A 12,448-nucleotide genomic window follows, 5' to 3' on the forward strand; every position below is an offset into this window, starting at 1 on the left:
CCAAAAATGGAAACAGCCTGCACCCCGCTCTCTACCCTGCACATAATTCTTTTTACTGGGAATTTACTCTGTACCTGGCCCTTTCCTAGCACTGCCTCTTTAATCTCCACAATCCTATGACACTGTAATGATCTCCACGTCAAAACCAAAAAACCCGTTGCGGTGGAGTGGATTCCGACTCATAGCGACCCAATAGGACAGAGTAGAACTGCCCCACAGTTTCCAAGCAGTGCTTGGTGCATTCGAACTGCCAACCTTTTGGTTAGCAACCACCACCAGCGTTTCCAATCTCTATGTCAAGGATGAAGAAATTGGGATTTACTAAACGGATTTACAGAAGTGGCCAAACTGCTCCGGGTCACACGGCTAGTGAAGTTGTAGAGGAAATCGAAGCGCCGATCACTCCCGACTTTAAGGATCAAGTCAATCTAGAAATGACTTCAATGGTAAGCTGTGGGGATGCAAGGTACAGGTCCACCCGACACCACAGTCTGTCCCCCTCCCCCTCTCCCACCTGCCTTTCTATCCCCAAGGTCGCCCTTCCTTTCCCAAGGCAGGGAGAAGGGACCACACCGGGCCGGCTGCGCTGCGCATGCTCAGCCGTAGAGCACGACGGGAATGGGGCGGGGTCGTTTCGCGTCAGTGGCGCGCAAAGGCTGTGTCGAAGTTCTTTTGAGAAGTCTCACGCGGCGAACGTCCCTAAGAGAAATTAGTAAGCCTCCGTATACGGCCTTGGGATCGGTTTTTATTCCTGTCCAACCACCGTGCCTTACCGGAGAGGGGCGGAGAGTTTGGCCTGTCGGAGGGAGGCTGAAGCGCCGGGGTTGGGCCAGGGTTCTAGGCACCGGGCCTGAGCGCGGACTCCGCCGTGTGCTGGTCGGGACCGCCGGGCCAGGCCCGGACCTGGATTGTGTTTATGGTCTCCTTTAACCTTGCCTGCAAAGAATCGGGCTCGTTGCCTCCACGTCCAGCATTTCGCGCCGCCTGCTGTGACGGCGTCGCAACTGGGCTTTCAGCCTTTGGTCTCTCTGCTGCCTCATAGCTCTCCTTCATTAAGCAGTGGTTTTTCAAACAAACAAAAAAAAAAATCATGGAACTCCTCTTGCACATGGAATCGTACACGGGATCTCAGCTAAAAGAGATTAGAGAATTACTATGAAAGAATATTATAATTTGATAAATTTGACTCCATGAATTCGGACTTAAAATTGGGATTAGATGGTGGCGCAGTCTTTATCAGTCTCGAAATCACACTTTGTTTCATTGTTTTGCTTTAGTGTACAGAATTGCGAATATCTTAATTTGCGTGGACTAGTGCTTGCAACGAAACCCTGGTGGCATAGTGGTTAAGTGTTGTGGCTGCTAACGAACAGGTCAGCAGTTCAAATGCACCAGGTGCTCTTTGGAAACTGTGGAGCAGTTCTCTGTCCTGTAGGGTCGCCATGAGTCGGAATTCAATCAACGGCAACGGGTTTGTTTATTTTGTTTGTTTGCTTTAGTGCTTGCCAACAGTAACTTTATCAGGTTTCTCAGAATGTAGTCTCAGGATGTTTTTCGCTTAAGCTGATCCGGAAGGAGAGGAGTGGTGAATTTTTGCTTTAAGAGTTAGTAGCTTGTATTCCTCTTCACAAATACATAAGACAGCCCCCAAATTTATAACAAGAACGGCATTTAGCCTTTCCAGCATCAGGACTCCACATTGTTAGGCATTTCCACTTCGCCCATTTAACTCTTAGGTTGAAGTAAGAGCATTAAAGGAGTAGATAGATGCATTTGCTAAAATAGTGAATTTACTTCTAGGGTTTTAGAACGTATACAAGTTAGAATCCAAAAAGGATCAGTGCAAAGCTGTAACCTTCAAATCAGTGCCACTTCTTCATTAGTTGCCACAGAGTCAGCCCTTTACTCATGGTGACCCCATGCACGACAGAATGGACTGCTATGATCCTTAGGGTTTTCACTGGCTGATTTTTCAGAAGTAGATAGCCAGGCCTTTCTTCCTACTCAGTGCCACACTACCAGGAATTGACCTGTATTCACCAGATGGTAATAGAAGCTGTTTTCTGAAGGTCTGTGTTTTTCACAACAAGTTAATATTTTGGAAGGGTCTCTAAAAACTTAACCTTTGGTATATAACACAGTTAAGTGTATCTCATGCTTTTATTAGTTTTTGTGTTTTTTAAGTAAATTTTTATTTTAAAAATGAAACATTTGCTGAACCTCAAAAGCACAGTTTGAGAGCTACTGACTTACAAGATTAAGTTCTAGGACTTTGGGGTTGTGTTCAAGGAACTTCCTAATCTATGTCTGCTTTTCCAACATCATCTCCTTCCACTGTGACCCTTGCATTTTATCTTCAACAGTAATCCTACACTTTATTTCCCTCATATTTGTGCTTTTATTTATATTGTTCCTATGCTGCAGTATCCCCTATCAATGCTTGCTTCTTCTTGTTAGCGGCCATCAAGTCGACTCCAACTCATAGTGATCCCATGCACACCAGAATGAAATGATGCCTGGGGCTGTGTCGTCCTCACAGTCACTGAGATGTTTGAGTCCATCATTGTGACCACTGTGCCTCTCCATCTCACTGAGGGTCTCCACTCGCCCTCGTTGGCCCTCTACTTCACCAAACATGACGTCCTCCTCCAGTGATTGATCCCTCCTGATGATGTATCCAAAACAGGAGAAGCAAATGTTCTGTTGTCATCCATCAGGTTTTCATTGGCTAATTTTCAGAAGTAGATTGCCGGACCTATCTTCCTAGTCTGTCTTAATCTGGAAGCTCTGTTGAAACCTGTCCATCCTGGGTGATCCTGCTGTTATGTGAAATACCAGTGGCATAGCTTCCACCGTCATAGCAACATGCAAGCCACCACCATACAACAAACTGATGGGTGGTGGCAATGCTTGCTAGACACTAAAACCTAGCTCAGATTTCACCTTCCAGAAGACTTCTTTGATCATCCTCCCCTGCCTCATTGCTGCTTTGTACCTTGTAAATACTTAAATTCTTGCACTTACTATACTCTGCTAGGGAGAGCAGTATGAGGATCGGATGACATCTTATTTATTTTTGTAACCCCCGAGCCCCAGCACTTCATAAATGGTGGCTCCCCATTGCCTAAGAATTAGGCATGGACATTTTAGTTTTGTTTAAAAGTGTTCAGCCTCCTGCCTCCAGCCTCCCTGTCAAGCCAGTAAAAGAACTTGCAGAACTCAACTGAAATCAATCTATGCAAAGTTTATTATATTAAGAAGTTGCTATAATGCAAAGCAACAGTAGCTCTAACAAAGGTCTGAGAAGCAGTGGGAACCCAGACAATTAAAACAATTTCTGCTTGAGAGTGAGAATGAGTAGAGAAATTAGAGAGTGCTTTGGAGATGTGACATTTGAGCTTTAAAGGATGATGGGAATTTGCTAGCCCTCAACCTCCCAGCTTGAGACATGGTCTTAATTTATGACTTGTTTACTATTCTTCTAATGCTCCTTCGTACCTAACTCTTGTTAAATCTTTTGCCTTAATCCTCTCCCCTTCTTGTCAAATGTAGACATAATCATGACTGGTAGTGGATTGATGAACTAGAAGTATATGTTCATTTGCCAATCTTATGTATATGTTCAAGGCACTTTCTTAGAGTGTGAATCTATGATTACAGTTACTAATTTTTTGTCTTACATAAACTAAACCGGTAACAGATTGTTTAAAATGTTCAATTTTAGTTTCTTTAAAGGCAAAGTAAGAACATTGCAGAACATTTAAAGTAAAAATTTATTTAGGAGTTTTATGATTTTTTTTCCCAGTCTTTTAAAATTGTTTTACCTATAATTCTTAGTATTTTTTAAAGTAGTTCTTGTTATTGAGTCTTTTCCAAGCATTCAGTTTAGTTTTCAGTGAAACAACTGTTTCTTTTTGGTTAACACAGTGAATTTGTTAAGTGAAGATCAGTTAAGAGACCTTCTACTGATATAATTTATTACATGTATAGTTTTTTCTTATATAAATAGGACCAACTATTGCTTTTCCCAGTTAACAATATAGTATGATGTCCCTCCAGGGCAATATATTCTAAATCAAACAACAGCATAGTTTTCTATAATATAGATATACCCAAATTTGTTTAACCACTCTTTATTGATGAACATTTAGGTTTTAGAACGTCTCACAGGTAAACAGTGCTGCAGGAAACACATACACTTCATTACGTACATTTGCAAGTACATCTGTATATTAGATTTCCAGAAGTGCCTAGTCAAAGTGCCCACATTTAAAAATTTGATAACCAAAACCAAACTAGTTGCAGCTGAGTTGATTCCAACTCGTGGCAACCCTGTGTGTATCAGAGTAGAACTGTGCTTCATAGTGTTGCCATTGTCTTATTTTTTGGAAGTAGATTGCCAGGGCTTTCTTCCAAGGCACTTCTGGGTGGACTCAAACCGCCAACCTTTCAACTGACAACCATGTGTTAACTGTTTGCACCAGCGAGGGACTTTTGATAGATGTACCAGATTGCTACTCAGAAAGACTGAAACAATTTATATTCCAACCAACAGGGTATGCATAGAAGTGCTCATGTTGCCAGATCCTTGCCACTGTTGATATATTAGCAGTCTTTTTAAAATATATTTTTCTTTTTATTGAGGTATGTAAATATGTCAATTGCATAAATCTTGAGTATATAGCTTTATGAATATTTATGTATGCATATGTCCATGTGACCACCATCAAGATCAAGATACAGAACATTTCTGGCACCCCAGAAAGCTTCCTTATATCTCTTCTCAGTAAATACCTCCCTCTCTGACCTCCATCATCATGTATTAGTTGTGCCAGTTCTTAATCTTCATCCATAGATGGAAGCATACAGTGAATGACTTCTTTTGTTCGTTGTATCTGAGATTCATCCATGTGGTCGTGTAGTGTTAGTGAATTCTTTTTCATTGCTGTATGGTATTCCATTGTATGAATATACCACAATTTATATATCCATTCTACTATTAATAGATATTTGGTTTTCGGGTTTTGGCTCTTACAAGTAATGTTGCTATGAACATTCTTGTCTTTTAGTAAACATAAGAACTCATCAGGTATATATCCAGGAGTGAAATTTCTGAGTCATGCATATGTTCACCTTTAGAGGATAATACCAAACAGTCTTTCAAAATGGTTGTATCGATTTACATTTCCACTAGAAACGTATGAGAGTCCCAGTTGCTGTACAACCTCACAAACACTTGATATTGTTGGGCCTTTTAATTTTAGCCGTTTTGGTAGGGCTTTAGTATCATAGAAATCCCTAGGTGACACAAATGGTTACGCACTCGACTTCTAACTGAAGAGTTGGCAATTCAAACCCACCCAGAAGTGACTCAGACAAAAGGCCTGGAAATCTGCTTCTGGGAGGCCACAATCTTTAAAACCCTGTGGAGTAGCATTCTATTCTGCACACATGGGGTTACCATGAGTTGGAATTGACTCAATAGCAACTGGTTTGGGTTTTGTTTTTTTTAATAGTAGTATCATATTATGGTTTTTATTTGTATTTTTCCTTTAGTACTCTTATATGTTTATTGACCATTTGAATATCCTCTTTGTGAAGTATTTATTCAAGTTTTTTGTCTACTTATTAAAATTGGACTGTGTGTCTTATTGATTTGTAGGATTTCTATATTCTGGATACAAGTCCTTGTGGGATATATGTATTAATACTTAATATTTAATTTTTAACATAATGTGTTGCTTGCCTTCTCATTCTTCTAAGGTAGTTTTTTATGAATGAAACTTTTTAATTTTAATGAAGTCCAGCTTATTAACATTTCCTTCTATGGTTAGTGCTTTTTGTGTGCTGTTTAGAAAATCTTTGTCCATCCCAAAATCATGAAGATATTGTCTTTTTTTTTCCTATAAAAATGGTATGGTGGGGGAGGCATGCAGCCTCCTTTAACTTAACGAGGGGGAGAGTAATTATCAGCATCTACAGCCCAAGGCTGATTCCTGTAAAGCGGAAGTCAGACATACCTCCTCTTGCCAGCCCTTCTTACCAATTCTGACACCAACTGCCCCTCCCACAGCACTCTTTACTTCTCTGCTGGGTTCGATATTTCATGCAGTATCCACAAAGAACTCACAGACCATACTCATAGTTATGATATTTATTACAGAGGTAACAGGTTCAGGAACACTCAAGGTACAGTACTTCGATCAGGACAGCCTCTTCTCAGCTGTGTCGCAGGCAGGCCTCTGTCTAGCCCTTGGTCCTATAGAGGCCTCTTGGGCCTGCCTGGCCTCTGCCCTGCTCAGCCAAATGTTACAAAGCTCTTTTAGCTCTGCCGATGAGTGCCCAAGACACCCCACTCTGCCAGTAAGCCTCAGCCCGAAGGCACTCAGCTCTAGTTCTGTAGTTTGGCAAACCCAACTCCACTAAGTACCCGGAGGCGCCCTACTCCTCCAGCAGGCCTCCTGCCTGAAGGTACTCAGCTTCCTCACTCTGTGGGCCGGGAAGTCCACCACACTGCCTCCTGCTGATCACCTGGTTCTGCTGCCTCTGCTGCTACCACTTCTCTGCCACTGCTTCTTACCATCTTGCCATCTTCAAGGTTACGGCTCTCACTGTCTTCTGGGTCTAGAGGGTTTCAACACAGGGATCCCAGTTCCGACGGATGCACTCTGCTCCTGTCTCTTCTTTGTGGTAATCGGGTCCCCTCTGCTCAGGAACTGACTGCTCTTTTAAGCCTAACAGGATGACAGAATGACCAGTTCCCTCGTTAGGGTTCCATATACCTTGTTTGCATGGTCCCACCCCCACAAGTGTGCCAGGCATCTTATTTACATTATTAGCAAGCTATCCAGTCTCCTTGGTGGACCACAAGCACCTTATTTGCATAGTCCTTACCCAGTCATTTGGTGGGAGTTACAAAGACTGGCCGGAAGAGCTGTATTAAGTAATTTTCTCCTGGGGTATGGTCCTTACTCCTAAGACATGGCCCTCCTGGAGTCTCAACTGAAAGTCCAAGCCTTTACTAAGGTCCCTCTACCTTTGCTGGGCTTGTATTTCAACATCTCTCTTCTTAGCGCTGCATAGTTACTAAAATCTCTTAAGCTCTCAGCTGCTGTTTTTTTTTTTTTTTTCTTTTTGGGGGAGGATTTTTAAAAAGGAGCTTTATTCAGGTAAATTGATGTACAGTATACCACATACTGAAAGTGTACTATTTGGTAAATTTAACACGTGTCCCCCAAAAATATATGTTGTAAATCCTACTGTACCACTGGTTATAATTTCATTTAGGAATAGGGTTTCCTTTATTGGTTTTGTTTTTTGTGTGTGTGATTTAGGTGAAGATTTACAGAGCAAATTAGTTTCCCATTCGATAATTTATACACAAATTGTTCGGTGACATTTGTTACAATCCCCCCAATGTGTCAGCACTCTCCCCATTACCCCACGCTGAGTTCCCCATTTCCATTCATCCAGTGTTCCTGTCCCTTCCTGCCTTCTCATCTTTGCTTTTGGGCACATGTTGCCCTTTTGGTCTCATATAGATGATTGTTCTAAGGAGCACTTTCCTCATGGGTATTATTGTTTTTTTTTTAATAGGCCTGTCTGTCAATTGGCTGAAAGGTGATCTCCAGGAATGGCTTCATCTCTAAGTTAGAAGGGCGTCTAATGGCCGTAGTCCACGGGGGTTCCTCCAGTCTTTCTCGGACCAATAAATCTGGTCTGAATTTGAATTTCGTTCTGCATTTTTTTCCCATTCTAACTGAGACCTTCTATTGTGATTCTGGTCAGAGTGGTCTACTAGGTTTTTTGGAGTTTCTTTCTGCAGATGTGCAGTTTAGAAGCCAACCAATGACTTGGGGAGAGAGAATAGTATGCAAATTTTGGGATTCATTTTTCTCGCAATTTCCTGCTTTCCGAGATGTGCCACTTGAGTTCCAGTTACTTTGGTATCCCAGAACCCCTTACTCTGTCATCTTAGCCTAGTAAACTGCTGTCTTCTGCTTGGCCTCTGTTTTTCCACCACTGTGTCCTGGAAAGTGCCTTCAGGGTTGTTATTGTTGTTGTTACGTGCCTTCAAGTTGGCTCTGACTCATGGATAACAGAATGAAATATTGCCTGGTCACACACCATCTTCATGATTGTTGCTGTGTTTGGGTCTGTTGCTTTGACTGTTGTGTCAGGCCATCTCATGGAAGGTTTCCCTCATTTTCAGTGACTCTCTATTTTACCAAACATGATGTCCTTTTCTAGCAGTTGGTCTTTCCTGATGACCAAAGTAAGTGAGCCAAAGTTTTGCCATACTGTCTTGTAAGGAACGTTCTGATTGTATTTCTTCTAAAACTGATTAGCTTGCCTTTTTCGCAGTTGATGGTATATTGTATATTTTTCATCAACACCACAGTTCAAGTACCTCAATTCTTTTTTTTTTTTTTAATTTTTATTGTGCTTTAAGTGAAAGTTTACAAATCAAGTCAGTCTCTCGTACAGAAATTTATATACACCTTGCTATATACTCCTAGTTGCTCTCCCCTTAATGGGACAGCATACTCCTTCTCTCCACCCTGTATTCCCATGTCCATTCAGCCAGCTTCTGTCCCCCTCTGCCTTCTCATCTCCCCTCCATAAAGGACCTGTCCACATAGTCTCATGTGTCTACTTGAGCCAAGAAGCTCACTCTTCACCAGTATCATTTTCTATCTTATAGTCTAGTCCACTCCCTGTCTGAAGAGTTGGCTTTGGGAATGGTTCCAGTCTTGGGCTAATAGAAGGTCTGGGTACCCTGACCTCTGCCGTCCTTCTAGTCTCAGACCATTAAGTCTGGTCTTCTTATGAGAATTTGAAGTCTGCATCCCGCTCCTCTCCTGCTCCTTCAGGGGTTCTCTGTTGTGTTCCCTGTCAGGGCAGTCATTGGTTGTAGCTGGATGCCATCTAGTTCTTCTGGTCTCAGGCTGATGTAGTCTCTGATTTATGTGGCCCTTTCTGTCTCTTGGGCTCATAATTACCTTGTATGTCTTTGGTGTTCTTCATTCTCCTTTGCTTCAGGTAGGTTGAAACCAATTGATTCATCTTAGATGGCCGCTTGTTAGCGTTTAGGACCCCAGAAGCCACTCACCAAAGTGAGATGCAGAATGTTTTCTTAATAGATTTTATTATGCCAATTGACCTAGATGTCCCTTGAAACCGTGGTCCCCAAACCCCTGCCCCTGCTACTCTGGCCTTTGAAGCATTCGGTTTATTCAGGAAACTTCTTTCAAATATATCAATTCTTCACCTGTCTTCCTTTTTCATTGTCCGGCTTTCGCATGCATACGAGGCAAAAAGACTATGGCTTGGGTCAGGTGCGCCTTAGTCATCAAAGTGATATCTTTGCTTTTTAAAACTTTGAAGAGGTCTTTTGCAGCAGATTTGCCCAATGCAATACATTGTTTGATTTCTTTTTTTGCTTTAATTTTTATTTTATTATTGTACTTTAGATGAAGGTTTACAGAACAAACTAGCTTCTCATTAAACAGTTAGTACACATGTTGGTTTCTGACATTGGTTACCAACCCCACGACATGTCAACACTCTCCCTTCTCGACCTTGAGTTCCCAATCACCAGCTTTCCTGTCAGCTCCTGCCTTGTAGTCCTTACCCCTGGGCTTGTGTGCACCTTTAGTCTTGTTTTGTTTTATGGGCTTGTCTAATCTTTGGCTGAAGGGTGAACCTCAGGAGTGACTTCATTACTGAGCTAAAAGGGTTTCTGGGGGCCATATTCTTGGGGTTTCTCCTGTCCCTGTCAGGCCAGTAAGTCTGGTCTTTTTTTGTGAGTTAGAATTTTGTTCTACATTTTTCTCCAACTTTGTCTGGGACCCTCTATTGTGTTCCCTGTCAGAGCAGTCGGTGGTGGTAGCCAGGCACCATCTAGTTGTACTGGACTCAGTCTGGTGGAGGCTGTGGTAATTGTGGTCCATTAGTCCTGTGGACTAATCTTTCCCTTGTGTCTTTAGTTTTCTTCATTCTCCCTTGCTCCTAGTGGGGTGAGACCAGTGGAGTATCTCAGATGGCTGCTCATAAGCTTTTTAAGACCCCAGATGCTACTCACCAAAGCAGAATGTAAAACATTTTCTTTATAAACTATGTTATGCCAGTTGAGCTAGATGTTCCCAAGACCATGGTCCCCACTCGTTTGATTTCTTGACTATTGCTTCCATGGATGTTGATCGTTGATCTAAGTAGAATGAAATCATTGACAACTTCAGTTTGTTACTCATTTATTATGACGTTGTTTACTTATCCAGTTGTGAGGATTTTCACTTTCTTCACGTTCAGATGCAATCCGTAGTGAAAGCTATAATCTTTTACCACCATTAGTAAGTCCTTCAGGTCTTGATCATATGCTTCCTCGTGAAGTGGTTGAAGGTCAACCTATTCTTTTTGTACAGTGGCTCTGTGTATTCCTTCCAGCTTTTTTTCATACTTTCTGTGTCATTCAATTTTTTGCCCCTAAAATCCTTCAGTATTGCAACACAAGACTTGAATTTTTTTTTTATCAGTTCTTTCCGCTTGAGAAATGTTGAGCATATTCTTCCCTTTTGGTTTTCTGACTCTAGGTCTTTGCACATTTCATTATCATACTTTACCTTGTCATCTCAAGCTGCCCTTTGAAAACTTTCATTCAACTCTTTTACTTCATGATTTTTTCTATTCACCTTGGCTACTCTGCACTTAAAAGCAATTTTTAGAGTCTCTGCTGACATCCATTTTGGTCTTTTCCTTCTTTTCTTTGTAATGGCCCTTTACTTTTTACATGTATGATGTCTTCCCATAACTCTTCTTGTCTTCAGTTATTAGTATTCATTGCATCAAATCTATTTTTGAGATGGTCTCTAAATTCAGGCAGAATGTCTTCAAGGTTATACTTTGGCTCATGGACATGCTTTGGTTTTCTTCAGCTTCAGCTTGAATTTGCACGTGAGTAATTGGTCTGGCTTTGTCTTGACTGATGATATTGAGCTTCTCTATTTTTCCCTCCACAGATGTAGTTGATTTGATTCCCGGTGTAATCCATCCAGTGAAGTCCAAGTGTATAATCATTGACTGTGTTGTTGAAAAAGGTATTTCCAATGAATAAGTCATTAGTGTTGCAGAATTCTATCATGTGATCTCCAGCATTGTTTCTGACACTGAAGCCATGTTTCCCAACTACTATTCTTTCTTCGTTTCCAACTCTCTAATCACCAGTAATCATCCATGTACCTTGATTGCATGTTCGATCAATTTCATACCACAGTAGGTCGTAAAAATCCTCAATTTTTCCATTTTTGGTACTCGTGGTTGGTGCATAAATTTGAATAATAGTCCCATTTACTGGTCTTCCTTGTAGGTATATGGCCGTTAACCTATTACTGATTTCAAAATATTCTTTTCAGTGATGAATGCAATGCCTAGCCTCTTAAATTTGTTGTTTCTGGCATATAGATCGTATGATTGTTGGATTCAAAATGGCTGATACCAGTCTACTTCAGCTCACTAACTGCTAGGATATTAGTCTTCAAGTGTTCCATTTAATTTTTGACGAATTCCAATTTCCCTTGACTCATACTTCATACATTCCGTGAATGGATGTTTGCAGCTGTTACTTCTCATTTTGAGTTGCCCGTTAGCAAATGAAGTTCCTGGAGGCTTTACTCCACTCACATCATTAAGGTTGACTCAGCTTTGAGGAGGCTGCTCTTTCCCAGTCATATTTTGAGCACCTTCCAACCTGAGGGGCTCATTTTCTGGCACTCTATCAGACAGTGTTCTGTTTCTGTGCATAAGGCTTTCATTGGCTAATTTTTGGAAGTAGATTGCCAGGCCCTTCCTAGTCCATCTTAGGCTGGAAGCTCCACTGAAAACTGTCCACCACAGATGACCCTGCTGGTATTTAAAATACCGGTGGCATAGCTTCCATCATCACAGCGACATGCAAGCCACTATAGTACTATGTCAAACTGACAAATGAGTGGTGACCTCAGGGGTAAAGTCCCTTAATTTCGTGATTGTTTTTGGTGGGAGGGTTTAATATGATAAGGTTACTCAGTTATGGCTGGATTTATCAGTCTTATTTGTAAATCTTGCCAATCTGATACAATCTAGAGATGAGATCCTTTAGAAGATGAGTAGGATTTGAATAGACAGAAATGACTTTTGCAGAAGGAGAACCGTATGAGAATAAGCATGCTGGGGACAAATTAAAAAGATTAATGTGAAGCAGGGTTAGTATACAAGTTTTACTTTATTCTCTGTCTCTTATTCTCTCTCTTATTCATCTTTTTAAAAAAACAGACCTGTTGTGGTTGAGTCAATTCCAACTCATAGCAACCCTATAGGACAGAGTAGAACTGCCCCATGGGGGTTCCAGTGAGTGGCTGAGGGATTCATACTGCCAGCATTTTTGGTTAGCAGTCTGTCTTAGTCATCAAGT

The 12,448-nt window shown here is 41.4% G+C and overlaps 1 protein-coding gene across 5 annotated transcripts in view; it reads left to right on the plus strand.

Moving 5' to 3' along the window:
* The first annotated feature begins 333 nt into the window (after positions 1-333).
* The window catches only part of ZMYM1 (zinc finger MYM-type containing 1), a 32,876-nt gene continuing 20,761 nt past the window's right edge, over positions 334-12,448 (plus strand). The window contains exons 1-2 of one of the 5 annotated variants that reach the window (XM_064281685.1): positions 656-712; positions 1,278-1,471. Coding sequence is in view for 2 of the 5 variants with exons in the window: in XM_064281682.1 (XP_064137752.1) it covers positions 10,985-11,096 (112 nt within the window). In the remaining 3 variants the exon portion in view is untranslated. Of the gene's footprint in view, positions 447-470; positions 713-738; positions 1,472-8,878; positions 11,097-12,448 lie in introns of those variants that run through there. The other 4 variants (XM_064281686.1, XM_003415488.4, XM_064281684.1 and 1 more) reach the window with 4 other exon arrangements.

This window comes from Loxodonta africana, chromosome 3, assembly GCF_030014295.1.
Source record: "Loxodonta africana isolate mLoxAfr1 chromosome 3, mLoxAfr1.hap2, whole genome shotgun sequence".
Classification (NCBI taxonomy): Eukaryota; Metazoa; Chordata; class Mammalia; order Proboscidea; family Elephantidae; genus Loxodonta; species Loxodonta africana.